Source organism: Thamnophis elegans, chromosome 11 (genome assembly GCF_009769535.1).
Source record: "Thamnophis elegans isolate rThaEle1 chromosome 11, rThaEle1.pri, whole genome shotgun sequence".
Lineage (NCBI taxonomy): Eukaryota > Metazoa > Chordata > Lepidosauria > Squamata > Colubridae > Thamnophis > Thamnophis elegans.
Window position 1 is genome coordinate 38544326 of NC_045551.1, and position 20411 is coordinate 38564736.

The 20411-nt window shown below is 36.1% G+C and overlaps 1 protein-coding gene across 1 annotated transcript; it reads right to left on the bottom strand.

The window, feature by feature from the left end:
- Positions 1 to 4693: 4693 nt before the first annotated feature.
- Positions 4694 to 13075, bottom strand: CFAP97D2 (CFAP97 domain containing 2). The gene is made up of 5 exons (XM_032226329.1): positions 12983 to 13075; positions 10876 to 10956; positions 9013 to 9131; positions 7020 to 7212; positions 4694 to 4849 (listed from the first exon to the last, which is right to left on the bottom strand). The coding sequence occupies exons 1-5, from the start codon at positions 13073 to 13075 to the stop codon at positions 4694 to 4696; spliced, it is 642 nt and encodes a 213-aa protein (XP_032082220.1).
- Positions 13076 to 20411: the final 7336 nt, after the last annotated feature.

Here is a 20411-nt window from a genome sequence, read left to right on the forward strand (position 1 = left end):
TACAAAAAGAATAATTTAAACCATTATGTTTATGTTTACTAATTAGCCATCATTTTAATAGCATTCCATGTAGTTTAGGCTTCATTGAAGTTTAAATGTGTGTTCCAATTTTTTATCGCCAGGAAAAGCTCAAAGTAACCTAATGGAGAGATACAAAAAATCACTAACAAACAACATGATGATATATTTTAAGGAAAACAAATAACAGAGCATTTGATTTATTTAAATTTTGCTGAAGTCTAAAAGTGAAGTAGTAATGGAACCATATGTTTTGGAATTACAAAGCTATATTTGAGGATGAAGGACTAAATACCTAATTTATATATGTAATTGCTGCCTGCATATTTCAAGAGAATAATTATATTGCTACTCAATAGATTTTGGTGAATTCTGATATTCTAGAACATAAAATATATGAATGTAACAAATTAGGTACCGTGCAATTAATAAATGATGTTATATTGCTGATGTGTCACTTTGATTTTTAAAGAACAGTTTAGGAAAGAACAGTTAGAAAATGGAGGTGGTCACAGGAACAGGCAACCAAATCACTCCGATTTATAAAACTTGTTTCAAACTTCATGTTAATTCTTAATATGGTTTGGTTTAGGATTAGTGCCTTATGTGAACCAGAACTATGGTTCATGATTTCAGCATGCTGTGTAACATATTCAATAAGCCACGAACAGGGATCAGCTGTTGTAGTAACCTTGTGGTACAGCAACCTCCCTGCACAAACTCCTTGTCTCCATAAACGAATTGATGATAGAGTTTCTTAGTTTCTTATGGTTCTGGGGGACTTCAATCTGACTTCCATGGAAGTGAGATAAGAGACAGTTCAGAAATTCATGGCTACCATGACAGGCATGAGCCTGTTCCTGTTCATCCCGAGTCCAACAAGCATCAGTGATTTAATGCCAGGTCTGATTTTTTCCTGTCAGAGCAGGGGCAATGTGATTTGGAGTTGGTGGAGGTATCTGTTGCTTCCATGTGATGGCCAGATCTCTTTCTGTGGAATATCGTACCTCCAGGGGTCAGATTGGCCCAGACTCTACCTGCCTTCTTCTTTAAAGGCTTTAAAATGTTTGGCTATGCCTCCTTCAATATCCAAGAAAGAAAAACCTCAACTCCATGTTAATAGAGATAAAGTACTTTTACTGGATATGAAGTGAAAGCAACTAAAAGGAGAGCAAGATCTGAGCCAGAAAGGCAGAAACATATACATATCAAACGTTTACCCAGCACCCTCCCCCCAATTCCCCAACCCAGTGTCCAATCTGCAACTCCTTAAGGTGTCATGTGGGGTGCATCTTCAAACAGACTCATCAAGTTGGTATGTGAGACCGTTGGCCTTGACCAAATCCAAACATCAGCCACCAGCATGCGCAGAAGATGGTGAGAACAAAACTCCTCCAGTACAATATTATTCCCTTCCCCAATACCATGCCCTCCCCCCGTTCCTATGGCAGCCAACAGTAAGCAAGAGTAGCAAAGCAGCCATAAGCAAGTAACCAAAACAGAGGCTGACAGTGCCACTGGGCACAGTTTCCTAACCCTAACCCTGTCCCTCTCATTCTGATAAACACACCTTCTCCAGCAAAGATAGTCACTGGCCTGACTTACTATGGACTGTTAATCCTCACTTGATTCATCTTCCGTGCAGAAAGCCATTGCTGAGGTTAAGAAGAAGGTGTTTGGTTTAGATTTACAAAAAGCAGATTTAAACTGTATATCACCATTTGGCAGTATATCTTATACCTTCTCTTAAATATTTTTGTAGAAGTGTTCCTGGTCTTTATAGAAGGGCCTTCACATCAGAAAGGCATTCTATCCTATTCTCAATGGTCATGGAAGGGAATTTTAATTATATCCCTTACCAGGGGTTTGTATATATGTGTGCTTAGAAATAGACAGTTGCACATGTTTTACTGAGTTATCTTTTATACCATGCCTGGTGTGCAGAGCTGAATTTCTTTCTATATTAGCAAATGGTTGGGATGATCCTAATCAAGACATTAAGGTCGTTGTTGTTTTTTAATTGAAGAATTTGTAGGAAGTTAAAACCCATCCCTCTCCTAGAAAAATGAAATATCCTGGGAAATATTAAAAAGGCAGAATATTATATCTCCCTGCGTGTGAAACAGGAGAAGCATGTTTTTAAAGACAAAGCATCTCCTTGCAGCTTACTGCCATCCCCCACCTTTCTCAACGAGCCATTAAAGCCTGAGCTAGTCTACACTACATAACAAAAGTTGTATTAGCTTTCTACAGAAACTCACCACAAGGCACCTAGGAAAATTACATCAGCCAGCAAGGCAACCAAACTTTGACTCAAAGCACAGCCTACAGATACCCATGCATGGACCTATGGGAGTCTGACAACCAATCAGAATACAAGATCAATATCAAAGACCAGAAAGATACTGTCTGAAACGGTATAGGATTTCCTGCCTAGGCAGGAGGTTTGACTAGAAGACCTCCAAGGTCCCTTCCAACTCTGCTATTGTATAAGGCATAAAACCAGGAACTTTCAGCATCTCAGCCTCTTTTCTTCTTCACCCAACATTTGAAGCATGTAATTCCTTTTTCTGTTCAGGAGCTCAAGCCATGTGACCCTGTACACCATCTTTACAAGCAGTCTCCATGTTTCTAGTGTCTTTTCCCCACTTGGAACTGAATCCAGAAGGACATTTCTTCCAACAAATTCAACTAGTGAAATTTCTGGGAAAAGGTTAACAAAATTGTGCTATCTCATTTGCTAAGAGAAAGCATTGAATCTAAGCAATGCACAGACAAAAATGAAATCTGGTGGTTTAACTTTGCCTTTTATGATATTTGTCCATGTTAAATTGATTTCAGGTACACCGTTGTAATTTTTATCTAAAGATAAATCTATGACTGCAAACAACCAACCACCTACTCCCACACAGAAGCTGTTTGGAAAGTAAAATATTCTTTTTTAAAACAAACAATCAGCTTATTAAACAACCAACCACCTACTCTCACACAGAAGGTGTTTGGAAAGTAAAATATTCTTTTTTAAAACAAACAATCAGCTTATTACGGAAAGTCTATTTTAATGATGACTGAAGTATTGGAGAGTTTACTTATGTAGCTACTTATGTAGCTTTCTCCTTTAGGTTTCAACTTAGATTTTTTGTTTTAATGACATAAAACCCTGGTTGGAATTTCTGCTTCTGTATATTTTGGATCTTAGACCAAGAGCCTACTGTCAGCATTGTAAATCTATTCATGTGTGTGGTTTTCCTTAAGTGAGGGGAAAGACACATGATCCATCGAATGCTCTTTAATCTCATTTAAGAACCCAACACTGCTGATCAAAGTATGTTTATTCAGGAAGAAGGATTACAGTTTGCCAACTGTCATTTCATTTTATGATGTGTTTGTAATTTACTTGTTCTTTGTTCCTTAATAGAAGGTACTTCAACACTTTTATTTGTTGAGCTATAAATAGATCTTAGCCTATGATTCCATTTCCTAGGCAATGATCAAGTATATTTACATATAAAAGTAATGAGATTTCAAGTTGCCAATTGTTTACAATGTGCACTGATAAAAGGAACACACACTATTGCAATTGTATACTATATGTGTTGCACAAATCAGACTAGGAATGTGCTAAAACTCCTGACATGTTTTCAGAGAAATGGGACCAATACATTGATATATATTTTTGACACCTACTTGAATGTGATAAAAGAATCCAGTGTTAATTCTAATTGTTGATGCAGAACCTAAAAACCACAAGTGTTTAAAATTTCATATTATAACATGATGATTTTGCTACTACTCTGTTGAGTAGATATAGAATTATTTATAGAGTTGAAATCACAATCTACTTTGTAATTAAATCTGCATCCATTTTATTTAACCAGATAAATACTTCATATACAGTATGTTTAACTGCATACAATATGTATTTAATCCTGTGCATCCAGGTAGATGGCAGTGGTGATTTTGAAAAGGTAAAGTTAATTTTAAAATAAGAAACTCCCTGGGAATTCCAGGTCTATACATTAAAATTCTACACTGTTATCAAGAAAACTACATAGATGTACTATCTATGAAATCACCAGGAGTTTATTTTTTTTAATTCATATTTCATACAAGTAAAGCATTGGATTGCATCACGAGTAGCACAAAAATGGCACATTTCTGAATCTCACCGTTCTGACAGTATAATTCAGAATACTTTTAAAGAAAGGCCACTAGAAGATGTAAAAAATATGACTGATCATCAAAATTGTTTTATTAATGAGCTATTGTTTATTTAATATATTAGCATACTGAGAGTATAATTCACATAAGAGATTTCTGTTATTAACACACTTTAGCACAGCCTTAAATATCTATCAGTCAGCCAGCCAGTCTGTTGTAGTTTTTATTAATATTGTGTTACATTTGTTTTAGAAAAGAAGATTCTGACTCTGACATAATATTCAGCTTTAAGTAGTGCTCTTGTAAATTAATTATCATTAATGTGAATGACTTAGGATGGCCAGCCTAATTAGCTTGCTAATACGTTCATACTTAATAACTGGTGTGAACATTATTCATCTATGAGACATATTTAATATTTATAACTATAGTAATTTCCCAGTAATTATATCCATACATCAAGAATTCAAGCGTGTAATGTCCATTGTCTGAACTGCCAATGCAAGAATTAAAATTAAGCCTTTTCTATTGGATTTTCTCCTTGATGATCCTCACTCACTTCTTTGTCTTGGTGGATTAGTTCTACTGCTTGTTCTTGCTTATCTGTCAGATGTTCAACTTTCAGTTTGTTATCTTTCAGTCTTTTTTTATACATTTTCTTATGTTGTCCCTGTGTGATGATAAGTGGTAAATGAGTAGTGGATAAATGAGTAGTTTAAAATAGCTTTATTTTCTTAAAACAAAAAGATGGATTTTCAAATATCTTTGCAAATTTTTCAAAAGTTAACTATTCAATTATTTTAATTTGATTACCTTGCTTATTTTAATACAAATTCTATTACAACTATAACAGCTGCAAGATTTGACAATATTGGTCCTTTTCTGGTTGCCTTTCTGGTTGTTGAGACCTTGTCCCAATGCTGTTTAATTTATTTTAATTGAACTACAATTCAACCGAATGTGTTGGTATTTACAGATTTGGGAATTACTTACATTCTCTCTGTTTTCTTGCAAAGGTTTCAGACCCTTGACTCAGGAATGTTTGCTTTAGAAATGGTTTGAGATTTTGGATTAATGTAAAGCAGAGAAAGCATTGCAACTTCACATTTATTCCCTTCAAGATATTTGTTGCATGAAGATAAAAGTCCTTTTTATCTTTTGAAGGAAAGTGCCTTCCCATGCTTCTAACATCTAAGAATTGCTTTTGTTGATCTTTAAAGCAGACCAGGATTTTAGGTATTACTTGGATACATAAAATCTGACCTTAGAGGGATGGGAAAAGTAAGTGGATTGCATAATTTCAGTGCTAGTGATATGTTATTTTGGACAGAAAGAAAAAAAGACAAATAATATTTTATATAAAAACATTGATTAATTTTCTATTTACAAAACTTGGAACTCCCATACTCTTAAGCTTAGTGAAATGTATGCATGTGCAAAAAATTTTATGTATAGAGCTTCACATGACCAGTCAGTGGATTCATTCCAAATCTTGACACCATGCCCATCAGTTTGAACTGATTTGAAATGTTCCCTTAATGAGAGTCTCAAAAGGATCAATCATTACCTTTGAATTACAAAAAATAATACTGTGAAGCAACAATTATTTTCATATGCATATAATGCAAAATATGGCCAATACAAGGATTGTTTGTTCATTGGTCCTATGTAACTGAAATGTCTTCCCTTTTTTTCCTCATTGGTATTTTACTTCTTTTCTCCTATGGGTGTTTTTTCCCCTGCTTTAAAAATCATCCACTCCATCCTCTCCTCTAGCAGGAATGTCTGCCTCATTTTCATTCATATTGCCCATATGAAAGTAATCATCTGATAGGTAACTGCCACAGTTTTCTTCTTATTAAAATAAAATAAGAGGTAGTTAAAATATTCACTTTCACAGTAGGTGGATCAATGCTGCAGGCAGGAAAAATTAATTCGGGACTCCTTGAATCCCACAACACAGAAATGATTAGTGATTTCCTTCAGAACCAAATATCTCATTATTCAGAGTTTAAGGGTCTCCACAAGAAATCCATTCCAAATCCAAATCCATTTCTGGTTGTATCCTTGCATATTGAATTCTCTTAGCTAAGTTTTTCACGAAACCATTACATTGGTAAAGGTAAGGGTTCCCCTCGCACATATATGCTAGTCGTTCCTGACTCTAGGGGGCGGTGCTCATCTTCATTTCAAATCTGGAGAGCCAGTGCTGTCTGAAGCTGTCTCTGTGGTCATGTGGCCGGCATGACCAAACGCCAAAGGCGCACAGAACATTGTTACCTTCTCACTTAACATGGTCTCTATTTTTTCTACTTGCATTTTTACATGGTTTTGAACTGCAGAAGCTGGGACAAGTAATGGGAGCTCACTCAGTTACATGGTGTTAAGGATTTAAATTGCTGAACTGCTGACCTTTCTGATCAACAAGCTCAGCGTCTTAGCCACTGAGCCACTGTATCCCTTAAATTGATATTACATTGATATTTAATAGTAATTAAATAAACCAAAATAGAGTCACAGATTAAATTCATTTAATCTTCATGTTAGCAGTTTTTTATATCCCGTTTATTCATACTTTATGTTTCCTAGCATCTTTTAAATCCATCTCTTATAAACAAAGTGAGTTGCCATTACAATCCACTGAACTACCTGAACTATCATGGGTTTAGCAAATGCTATTCAAGTTATTGAAGCAACTATGGAATTTTCCAGGTTTTCATTAACACAAGTTTCTTCTGCCCTAAAAACTGCAAGAGGTACAGCTTAGCAACAGAAGACCTAGAGATACACAGAGACCAACAGAAATGTGTGGTATGTATATAATTAGCAGCAGTAATTACCTTTTGAATCTGCAACTCACAAGGGCTTTGAGGATATCTTGTAATACTGCTCATGTAGTTTTTAGTCTTTTGCCAATCTTCGCTCCATTTCTGGATACTGTACCGAGATTTACACTTTGCAATTCTTTCCAGAATGGCACAATTTTCATGGTTTATTTTGAATAATTCTTGCTCTCGTTTTTCTCTGTTTAAACTAAAAGCAGAGGGAGGAGGGAGAGCTCTGTATAATAAATTAATCATTCAAGCATCAAAAGTGAAATGCATTCTGTCCTATCTTCAGAAAGGCAAATGAAAATAATTTCTTCTTACTGCTCTACACTAAGCACCTTCAGTTAACTTAAATTCACGGTTCTCTTCTGTTACTGTCACATTGCTGTTTATCTTTCACAATGGCTCTGGATGATGGAAGTTCTAGTGTAAAACATCTAAAATACTGCAAATTAGCAAGGACTGAAAAGCATCCCCCCCCCCGTGATTTAAATATTAAAACTTTATCTTGTGCTATTGAACTGAACTGCTTAGAAGGAACCTTCCCAGATTTTAATATTATGAACTTTAACTGATCTAGTTATGTGTATTGCATGACAGTGTCTCCTTAATTAGGCTGGTAGTTATCACCAAAATAGTTCTTATTTGTATTATTTATTCTTTTTCAAAAACGTAAGTGTGCATAGCTAGAAGATCAAAATGCATATACATGCATACAGTACATAAAGGCAAATGTTTCTCCTGTCCAGTAGTGTCTGATCCTACAGGGTGGTGCTCATTTCCATTTCTTAATCAAGCGAGTCAGCATTATTTGAAGAGACGTCTATGCTCATGTGGCTAGCGTGACTATATATTGGGGGACAAGGAAAGCTGTTGCCTTATAAGTGATACCTATTTAACTATTCTCATTTGCATTATTTTGAAATGTTAAGTAGACAGGAGCTGGAGCAAGTAACAGGAGCTCAGCCTGCCACACAGAATCAAGTCTTGGACCCCTGGGCTGTCAGCTTTTCAGTGATAAGATCAGTATCTTTAACTGCTGAGCTATTGCACTCCTATATAGTCCATAGCAACCAGTTTTAACATTAGAATGTATTTTTTCATTTTCTCTGGTTTAGCTCCCTAATATCCCTAATCTGTAATTATAGTATTGTTAAACTTGCAGTAATGTCTCAATAGCATAGGGGTTATAATATAGTACACAGGAAGTTAGCAGTTTGAAACTTAGTAGAAATATTTTAGTTTTTTCTCCTGAACTATCCTGTGTTTTGTTTTTGGTTTTTTTGGCTGGACTTTTTTTATTAGTCCAATAAAAGCTGGAGTTCTCTTTTTTTCCCCTGGCACCAAATAAATGGAGTAATAAGTTCTCTGCTATGAACCGCAAGCAATCAGAGCCATTCATGAATAGCTTAACTCAGCAACTTCATTGATTTCTACTTATATTACAAGAATCACCCAGATTCTTTGCCTTCCCCATGAACAAGTAGATAAGGTTTTATGGATCCGGGCAAGGGGAGGAGAGGGGAAGCAGGCTTATGCTTCTTGTAGCTGCACAGGGACTCAAGGCTAATTCCCCACTTGTAACCTCCTCCTCCTCCAGCAGTCTGGTTGGCAGTTTCCCAACATCTGCAATATTTATTAAGTTATTTGGAAGCTGGGATGAAATCTTCAGCAAAAATGATGAAATGATGCAAGTTATAGCTCAGATAAATGGTCCTCTACAACTCAAGTAAATGTTACATCCACTAACCCAATTCTCACCCCACACCATTTTAACAATTTATGTAGCAGAAATTAGGAAATCAAATCTGGGAAAATGTTTTAGATCTCATTCCTATTTGATCTCTTAACTTTGTAAGCCACATAACATTTTTTTTGAAAGTATACATGTCTAGTAACCATGGACTACGGAGACAACAGCCGGAAGGCAGAAGGGCCCCAAGTAGAATAATATTACAGTTATTACAGCTATATAATTGTTCATCATTTTTACTCTGAACCTTACCTTTTGGTTACATATTCATTTTTATTATCTACTCTTCCTTCCGTCTTCATGATGTAAGATATCTTCTTTAGTAACAAATGGTTATCTCGTTCTATTGTAGACAAGCGGTCCGTATCAAGCTTCAGGCATTAAAAAAAGAATATTTTAATACATTATGTTTATATCCAATTAATATTTTCCTCCCCCCCCCTCCCCATTAACACTACCTATACAATGGCACTGAAAAAAGTGACTTATGACCATTTTTCACACTTATGGCCATTGCAGCATCCCCTGATCACATGATTTGCATTCAGATCAGTGGTGGGTTTCAAAATTTTTTAGAACCTCTTCTGTAGGTGTGGCCTGATTTGTGGCAGTGGCTTGCTGGCCATGTGATCGGGTAGAAGTGGCTTGCCAGCCATATGACCGGGTGGGAGTGGCTTGCCAGCCATGTGACTGTGTGGGCGTAGCCAACTTGTAAACTGTGGTGAAACTCACTTAACAATGCTCTTGCTTAGCAACCAAAATTTTGGTTCAGAAACTCTGGCATTTGAAGCACGTAAGTCTTAAAGTTGTCAAGTTACAAGACCCTTGCACCCCTAACCCTTTAGAAAAAAACCCAGGGGTGTTCAAGCTTGACAGCTTTAAGTCTTGTGGACTTCAACTCCCAGAATTTCTCCTCTTGCTCTTCATCTTGATGATGTGGGGACAGGCAGGGGGAGGGAGCTGGAACCGGTTCTAAACGGCACTGTAGATTTGTGGAACCTCTTCTATAGAAGAGGTTAGAACTGGCAGGAACCCACCCCTGATCCAGATGCTTGACAATTGTCTCACATTTATGACGGTTGCAGTGTCCCGGAGTCATGTGATCCCCTTTTGCGAACTTCTGACAAGTAAAGTGAATGAGGAAACTAGATTCACTTAACAACCATGTTACTAACTTAACAACTGCAGTGAATCACTTAATAAATGTGGTGCGGAAAGTCATAAAATAAAGCAAAACTCACTTAACAAATTTTGCACTTAACAATATACATTTTGGTCTCAATTGTGGTTTTAAGTTGAGGACTACTTGTATTTCTTTCTGACTCAGTATCTGTATCAACACTATTCTTTTACCCATGACAGATCTATATTTTGCTTGGTGTATTTCACAGAAAACACCAAGCCAAATGGCACAGTTCATAAACAATGGCTAGATTCATACTACATACCTTACACAAAGCCAAAACCAATCAAATCACATGTTAACCTGAAGTGTTCAAAAAAATGAGATTCGGAGCCATGTGTATTTGAAAATTACTATGGACAACCTCCACTGTAGTTTGACCTAGTGCAGTTCCACTCAATTCCTATATCCAGATTAGATCAAGGCCATGCACTATTCACATCAGCTAGCAAAAGAAGTATCTTGAAAATTTCTTCTTAAGTAATTCACCTCTTAGTTTTTGCTAGATTTGTATTTTTAAGATATCTTCAAATGGTATAAAACAGGGCGTTTTTCTGAGGTAATGGTATATGGGGATGATCTTGGGAGTAAAGAGAAAATATCGTAAGGGCTTGAAAGATAGTTTGCCTATACAAAATTATGATAAACCTAGTTTTCAGGACAGTGAAAATGAGAGATGAGAGAACTTTCAGTCTTGCAAGGTTGTATTAATGTAACCTTGCAATGAAGATACAGCTAGTACTCCTGGATGTATTTCTTGTCTCATTGAAATCTTGCAAGGCTGACATTTAAATATAAAAATTTTAAAAAGACACAATAAAAAATATCTTGATTGTAGTTCATAAATGTTTATATTATAGTGGGGCACCTCATGATCTTTTAAGCCCTCTTGTCTCTGGTTTTGCTACAGAAAAGTATAAATTGCAGCATACCTTAAGTTTTCTTAATTTCAAGTGAAGATGTCCATATGTTGGAGGAGCAGATGTGTCTACCACAGGCTTGGCTCTTAGGATCTGCAGCAGGTTAAAAAATGTGTTTAATTTTGTGTTTAATTTTTGTTTTTAATTTTCACTTGGAATGAATGAATCAATAAGGCTCTTACTTTAAGTTTGATGTTTAGCTTTGGAAACTCCCAAATTTGTTTAATACCTGAAGTAGAACCCATTGGCTCTTAGTAAGCAACAATTATTTCTTCACTTTTTCTCTCTCTATTGCAATTAGAATTCTAATGGTGTGGCAGGATTACAGATATTCCTCACTTACCATATTTTTCGAGTTATAAGATGCTCCAAAATATAAGATGCACCTAACTTTTTGGGAGGAAAACAAGGGGAAAAAACTGCCTCTGCCTCCTAGCAATTTGCCTCCTTGCAGCAAACAGCAAATAGTACAGAAGATATACACTGTTTGTGGTGTTACATTTACAGACTATACTTGTACAGATGCTGTTAAAATTGATGTGGCTTTCTGGAAGTATACATTATTCTCTGCTATTTAAAAGTAGATACAATAGCATTGGGCCTCTTCAGATCAATTACCAGTATTTATTTTATCAATTACCGGTATTTCTTGTGACGGGCATGCTTTGTTGTCCTATTGATTGTGCTTTTTGGAGGCTGACAGGAAGTCATGAGAAAGTCCTCAGTTAACAACCTGCAATCCTTGCTTGACGATGGCAATTGCCATTGCTAAACAATGCAGTCACAAAACAAATTACATAGGGACAGAAATTCTGGCTCCAATTACAGTTGTTAAGTGAGGACTACTCGTATCGAAACATTGTGAGGGCTTTGAACACAATACAGTAATATAACATAACATAGTAACATAATCCTGTACATATATATCTTTTTACAATTCAGTGCACCATACTCCCAGCTAAATTACATGTTCACTCATTCATACATTTATTCATTGTTTCTGGAAAATTTTCCTACAGAAAGATGTCTCAAAACAGTGACATCTGACTAACACAGTTCTACACATGTTTACTCAGAAGTAAGTCATACTTGTTTAGTGGCTCTTAATCCCAGGATTCTACTCATAGGATTACAATGTAATGGGTTTGAACTGAGATGAACTTTGCATACAGATACATGAAATTTCTTCTTCTTCTTCTTCTTCTTCTTCTTCTTCTTCTTCTTCTTCTTCTTCTTCTTCTTCTTCTTCTTCTTCTTCTTCTTCTTCCTCCTCTTCCTCTTCCTCTTCCTCTTCTTCTTCTTCTTCTTCATCATCATCATCATCATCATCATCATCATCATATTTCTAGCTCACTCAATATCCCAGTCTCTTCCACTTACAATGGTCACTCTCTATTTCATGCCCTATCTAGCACCTATTTATTCCTCTTTGATCCTTTATGTCCTCTACAGGTATAACCATTTTCTATCTTGTAGCTCATTATCGACATAAAGCTAGTTTTTATATTTGTTCTTACAAGACACACTCCAGAACAGTATATTTATAGGATGCCTATTTATCGTTTACCTTAAAAGGCCTAAGACCTAAATAAGAACAGAATAATGATAAAGTAGAACTATAATCAGTCTTAAGAAATAATTAGTTAAATGCTGTAGAATCAAGATGAATTATACTGTAATGTCATGAAAGAGCACCTTTATCAGAAGGTAACAGATCAACACATTGATTATGAATTTTCTCTAAGCCTGTGGTCCCCAATGTTGCAGCCCAATGTTGAATACAGGTAGTCCTTGACTTACAATAGTTCATTTAGTGACCATTCAAAGTTACAAAAAGTAGTCATACTTTGGGAAATGTTACATTTTACTTAGGGTTAAAAAAAAAGTATTACCCTAAGTATTTTAAGTTTGGAAGGGATTTTATACCTACATTTTGAGTACTAAAATTATATTTAGTTTAAAATATAAAGTTGAGAAGAACGGCATGCAGAGAATACCTATAAACAGGAAGGTAAGAGGTGGCTAACAGATCCTATCCTTGGCAGACCACAAAGTTATTCCTTTCAACAAGTTTATCTTTGTACATATGGCTTTTAAGTTATCAAAAAGTTATGATTACCTTTCTCTTATGCTCTTCGTAAGTAGTTTTGTCCCACTTCTGCTGAAGGTATTTATTGCCACACGGCAGAATTGGCTGGTAGGCACGATGCATCTTAAAACAGCCTAAAATATATCTAAATCTGGAGTCCTTCAAGGAGTATGAGTCATCAGCTGGAACCTTCTTGAGCAAAGCTCTAACAACAGTGGTGTGTTTGCAGCAGGTCACGTGAGAGTTGTCATGGCATCACTGTAGCAAAAATTGAATAGCTGGTGGTAACATTTTAAACACTAAGTGGGGGAAATGACAAGTGCTAAGAAGTAAGTACAAAGATCCAAACAATATCTTAGATTATGTTGATCAGTGGAATGATTGCATTTCTGCGATCTTGCTTAGCAGTCAGAGGTGGGTTGCTACTGGTTGGCACGGGTTCTGGCAAACTGGTAGTGGAAATTGTGACTGGGTTGCCAAACTGGTAGGGATGACAGGCTGGCTAAGCCCCCGAACCGGTTCCCCGGTTGCCCATGCCATTGCCAGCATGTTCTTTAGTTCTATTTTAATGTTCTGCGCATGCTGGCAGCAACTCACCCCTGTTAGCAGTCCAAATTTAAAGAAAAGGAGCAAAACAGGTAATAATACATTTGATAACACTGTAGACAAATATGAATATGCACAAATAAAACTCTTATCTTCTTAGTCTTTATCATGAAATCAGATACAAATGCATATCATTGTCATATGTTACTTTTAATGTATCTGAATAGCAGTGGTGGGTTTCAAAAATTGTTCGAACCTACTCTGTGGGTGTGGCCTCCTTTGTGGGAGTGGCTTGCCACCCATGTGACTGGATGGGAGTGTCTTGCCGCCCATGTGACCGGATATGAAGATTCCGACGACACTTGTCAGAACCACCTTAAATTACCTCACACACAGCATTGGCATGCATAAGAATATGATATAAACTTGTTTTTTAAAAGGCATCTTTGATTTGCGTTAAAACAACTTCAACACACGCAATGTTCTGATTGCACCACAAACGCAGTAGTCATCCTTACCTTTCACAGAGGCACTGAGTTTTACAAATATGAGCATGGTAGTGTAGAATAATCATATCCAAGGACCAGTGGTGGGTTTCAAAAAAAATTGGAACCTCTTCTGTAGGTGTGGTCTGCTTTCCGGGTCCACTGGTGGAACCTCTTCTAACCGGTTCAGTAGATTTGACGAATCGGTTCTACCGAATAGGTGCGAACTGGTAGGAACCCACCTCTGCTGAATAGCAACGTAAGTGAGAGCTAGGTTGATGTGGTAGTTAAGACATCAAACTAGAAACCAGAAACCTATGAGTTCTAGGCACAAAGCCATCTGGATGACTTTTGACTAGTTTCTTTTCACTAGGAAGCAAGCAATGGCAAACTACTTATGAAAAACCTTGCCAAGAAAACTGCAAGGACTTGTCCAGGCAGTCAATGAGAATCAGGCATGATTGAACGGAAGAAAAATAGATAGCAATGAGAACTATATATGTAATGGTATAGCACTATAAAGGTATACTCTATTTTCTAAAACAATTTATATCAGATTTCCTCATGTTCTGCAAGAAAATGGTCTCAGTGTCAGAAACTATTGATGTTAGAACCAGAAACTTTCATCTTCATTTACCTTTAAATCACAATACGTCTTATTTATATTAGGGTCCAGAGAGTTTGAAGCTGTTGAGTGTTGATCCAGACTTATTGCAAATAATTATGAAAAGTAAGTACCCAGAAGAAACATTTATTTTCTGTTACAACATACACGTATTTCTTGCCATAATAATATCTGGAAAACCACTCACCTGTGCATACAGTATGTCTTTGAAAAACAAATATGCCAATATTGGGACAGGCAAAGATATGATATTTTTAAAATATATTGAATATTATTCACAAATGGTTATCTCGTTCCTTTCTAAGAAGTAGTATATACTTTTCCTGTTACTTTTGCTTTATCTGCAGCAGTTCTTTGAGGTATTTTAGGCTAAGAGCACGAGACTTCACACTAGGCTTGTGGTAAATCATAACTTCCCATAGCCTTAACCATTTACTCAGAATCCAACTACTGAGAAGGTTCTCTGACATGATTCAGGTAGGTTAAAATATTTATGGCAGATCAGAAAAGAAGCCATAACAAAACACAATGGTTGCTCTGGGTAGAGCAAAGTTTTCAGAGTCTCTATTTATCTATGCTCTGAACATAAACTCATGGCTTATTCCTCCCACTTTTCTGAATTAATTGATAATTGGAGTTTTCTCTGAGCATGAGCAAAAGGAATATGTTTATTAAAAAGTCCTTTCTAGCCTGAAAATTAGTGATTCCTATTTTGTCAGCTCTATAGAATAGGGTTCCCATGTTGTATTAAGTCATTATATAGTTTAGTTATGTTGTACATAGCAAACAAGCCATTCTGCTTTAAAAATAGAGTATGACTTAAAATGTTCTGTAGACCCAAATAGTTATGAGATTTACCCATTAAACTATGAATAATATGTAAAACCCAGCTATAAGAACTAGCATGAATTCACTGGTAAAACAGCAGAAGTCTACCTTGCTGTAGATATTATTTTTACTATTAGATAGATGTTATTTTTTATTTTTTCAGGCCTAATTTGATATTCCAACCATTACCCTAATTATTAAATTCTGAGTTTCTAGATTGGGATCAGATTCCATTTCAGTTTTGTCTCTGGGCAATCATTTTCATAACTTGCCAAGTTCTGCCTCTTCCTCCTCCTCTTCTCTCCACACACTTGGGGGGATATTTCCGTTCTGTTTTAGATCTGGCCTGTAGCACAGGATGGCATTCCTGGCCATGTGTCTTCAGTTTATTTATTGCATCTGTCTGGTGGAATGAGAATGCTTTATAGGAAGAGATTAAATGCCTGTCAAGAATGCTGAGGCTGATGTTTTGTTTTTTTCTCCTTGCTCTTTCTCTCTTGTTTCTCAGAACATTAATGGTGGATTTGATGTGATGAATAGACAAGAAATAGACAGTGCATTACAGCATATTTAGAACAGTGTCTTACATTAGAGCTTACTTATTCTAGCTAATAACATTCCACATCTGAAAGACCAGATTCACAGTTTATATCTTCAAAAGGATAGTTAATACCCTCAACTCTCTCTTCCCACCCCCTCCTCCCCTCGTTGGATTCTTAGCACCTGTAATGTGCAGCCATTAGATTCCCTGAACAAAGGAATGGCCAGCAGTTCACGAGCCAGAATTGGCTTCTGAGCCTGGTGGTATTCTCTTAACAGAGCTACCGTTTCATTCATGTTCAAATTCTGATATTCAAAATAACCATTAATTTCTTGCATGTTCATTCCATTTTTGTATTTACATGTAATGCAGAAATGTGCATATTTATATGTTGCACCATCTCTATTTTTGATAGAGAGTGGAATTTTGATTTTTTTTAACTTTCCATTTCTCTCCTAATTGGGGTGGGGGGGAGGAACAAAAGATTAACCTTTTTGTCTTCACCTCCTCTGGGTAGCCTTCAGGATCCCATGTTAGCAAGCTGAAAGCAGGATCTGAGCCACAATTTCTGACTTCTGATTGTAAATGTTTGTAATTGTAATTGTGTAAGAGGTTTTTTTTTCCATGGGTGAGTTTGAACATTACCTCAGGCTCAGTCCATAATGTGGTACATCTGTTTGTGCTTCACATATGATGAACCTAGCCAATTTTGATTTATTAAACAAATCATTAATATTAGCCATCACAGATCTTTTTAAAGCCACAGACCTGGAACCTAGCCACCAGGTATATGAAGCGTGGATACTGCTGAGTTTTCTTCCTATTCATACTCCAACAAGCAAAAGCAAAACCTCCCAAAAGTGGTTTTGATTTTATGGTAGTTTATTTACACATTATTTTCTTTACAATATTGAGCAAATGCCTTCAATGCTTTTTACAGGTGTATATGGAATTTCCAGACAATTACTTCACTGTTGGTATAAAACAAGTTGGCAATGTGTTTTCTGACAATCATGTATCATGTATACATGAAAATCTAGATGGCCTGGGTATTGCCTTTATGAAGAAGCTGAACAGGAGCAGTGCAAAGGTCAGTCTTAATTGGCACCCTAATAGTTGGCACGTTGCTTGATAAATGACCTTGAGGGCTGAGTAGTGCTTTCAGAAGTACCTCATGGAAGGGCCAAATGAGAGGTTAATAAACACTGACTGATCAAAGAAGTTTCCATATTTTTCCACAGTTTGGCTCGAGAAATACAGGTCAATGTAGACTTGACTTTATGCTGTAATATTATTCTTGTTTGATTAAGCAAACATTGATGGCACTACACTGGATGGGATCTGTTGTCTATTTTGGAGGAAATTTAAGGCGGGAAAGACTCAATACATTCCCTTTGGCACTTGAATAGGAAAAATTGGTGTAAATTCAGAAGCTAATTTTTGAAATTGCTTCATTCACTTTAAGGATGGTTTCAGACTACAGAGGGAGTGCCAAGTACTATTGAGTTTATGGTTTTATAAAATGTATGTTGCATTAGCAAATCAGAGTTAACCACAGTTTATCATGTTATGTGAACACAGGAAATACAGGAAAAGTTGTACACCTTTTTAGTTTGCTTCTTTGTATCATATATATTCACTTAGATCTCCTAAAATGACATAAAGAAGAATATTCCAAATAAAAACAGATTTGCAATTTACCAGTAGATGGAAGAAATGCATTGCCTCTGTAACACAATGGAGATAGAAGTGATATGAGGATGTGGGAATCCTCTTGGAAACAATAGTGAGAGAAAAATTACCAATGTCCATGCTTTATTTCAATCTATATGTATGCAATTTCAATCTGTGTGTATGCAATTATCTAACATTCCATGATGGTTGTTTGTCTATAGAGATTCTCAGTCATCCATGTCATGGTTGACCCAAAGGTGCTTTTTTTAAAAGGCAACTGGATTTTCTGATTTTTCATTGAAGATGTTTTGCTTCTCATTCAAGAAGCTTCTTCAGCTCTGACTGGACCATAAGGAATGGAAGGATTTATACTCCTTGAAGACAGATGGTCATTTACTTTTTTGTGTCTTCAAAGAAAAAACAAAAAGTCCAGTTGCCTCTTGAAAAAAGTACCTTTTGGACATGTTGGTTGTTTGGTTAAAAAGGTCTAATAGCTGGAAATGTGTACTAGTTCAATTAAGTTAAAAAAGTCTTAATACCTGGAAATGTGTACTAGTTCAATTAAGTGTGAACTGGTTTTTTAGCTGTTGCCATTATGTTAAGGTACTGTAATTACAAAATCTCTTTACTTCCTCTCAAGGGAAACCTCTCATGTACAGTAGTTCATTGAAAGGAAGTGGTTTCTGCCTGATAGGAATGAGTCACAGAAGAAAACAGTACTTTGTAGAATGCTCATTGTTGTCTAATTTAGGCTTTAGAATCCCATATAATTTGAACACACAAAGTTCTAAGATTGTAAATAACAATGAAACAATCCCTTTAGGGTGCCATCTAAATTATTTGACTTAATCATCTAATTGTTTCTAGAATAGAGAATGGTGCAGAGATAAACAAACTCTTTTAGTTTATGTTGCCTCCTAAATAGGGGCCAATAAGTAAATTTTATGTTAGACAATGCTTGATCTGTTGAATGAGTTCATACCGAAATTTCTTGTTTTTCTTAAATGTTTTCCTTTAAAAAAAAGATACCCAATCATGCCTTCTTAGAACAAATAGCTTTTCTCTCCTCTATTTCCTGCTGCAGTTGCTTTATTTTTCTTCTTCTTTTATTTTCTCACAAGTAGAGGGTCCACTTTATTTCAGATCAACTAAGTATTGATCTATTGGTTGCAATGAATTGACCAACTGTCTTGGGGCCCAAGCTTGACATTGTGGGCTAAGAGAGAGTGGTTGGTCCAAGCTGTCTTTGTGGCTAAGGCAAGACTAGTACTTATAAACTCCCTAGTTTGTACTCTGATGTATTAACCACTAGACAATACTGGCTCTCCATTGCTTATAACTTCTTTTTGAAATATATCCTGAATCTGATTGATCCAGAACAATTGAATAATTTTATTAGAAATCTTTACATTTGAATTTAGTAGACATCACATCTTGGCAGAAAAAATTATATTGTAGCTTAATGTATAGTTAGTATGACTTCCCAATAAAAGGACTTCATCATTAAAACTGTTTCCTGAACCCTCACTCTGGTGTCTTTGAATGTAAGGAAGACAGCAATATTGACTATTGGGAAGATATTACTAATTAGCTAGATGGATGTGGGAGAAGGCAACTGCTGCAGTATTTTAGGGCATATGCCTAGATTGTCATACTGGGTGAGAACAAACTCTTACTAAGGAAGCATGTGGGTGACATTGGGATGCAAACCAGTTGGGGTGTACCTAGGGAAATTAGCTATTCTTTTTCCTTACCTCAAATAACAGTAGAAGAGCCTCCAGATTAGCACTTTTCACCATTTTATTTTCAGTGCTCCTAGAGGACAAATATCAAATGATTCCACTAGCAGGAGTACAGTCTCATCTATAGAAGGAAAATGAGATAGGAACACTGGTCTACATTAAACTGCCTTTACAGGAAGCTTTGTTCCATTTTTAGAGTTTCCTTTTAATATCATCTCTGGGGATGTTACCTATTGGTTGTTGGGTTAGCAAGATGTGATCTCAGGCTCTGTTACCAGGTTCTGGACAATGGCCAGGCAAGTATATTAATGGTTGCTTTAAAAATGTTGGCTGCATGATTATGACAATCTTCACATTTATTTTTTAAGCGCGTATTGTGCTGATGACATTGCAACAGTTTATTTTATTGCTGTAGCTCCAAAATATTTGATTATTTCCCGCCCATTTCTTTGCTTTAATAAACGAACAAGATTACAATCTCATTCCCCATCCCCACAATACAAATGTTAAACGCTTTCTGTGTATTTACTCTGGCTAAATCCACACTTTCTACTAACCTACTTGGGTTTGATAGATGCATGATTTATAAACCATAACTTTACCTCTTGAGAAGGCAGACATTGTGGTTTATCCAATAAATTATGATTAGACACACCATAATATAACCTGATGTGTAAAACAAAATTTTATCATTTGTCCCAGCAGGACAGGATTTTAGAAAATAATTGAAGATATAGTTAAATTAAAATTTGCTGGCACTAGATCCTTTTTTTGTTATGCACCACCTTAAGCAGGATAGGCAATCCACAGACAACAGCACCTTTGGATAAGTCATTTTCTGATACATCCTGGAGGTAATCCCAATATAAAGTTTATTTTATTCATTAAATTTGTTTGCCACCTATCTCACATGATGATGGTGAGATCTCTCCTCTAGTTGTGAAGAGAGGATAGAATCTGGTTGATAACTGCTGCGTATGTTATTAATTACCCGCTCTTGCTTAATCACTGGCAAACA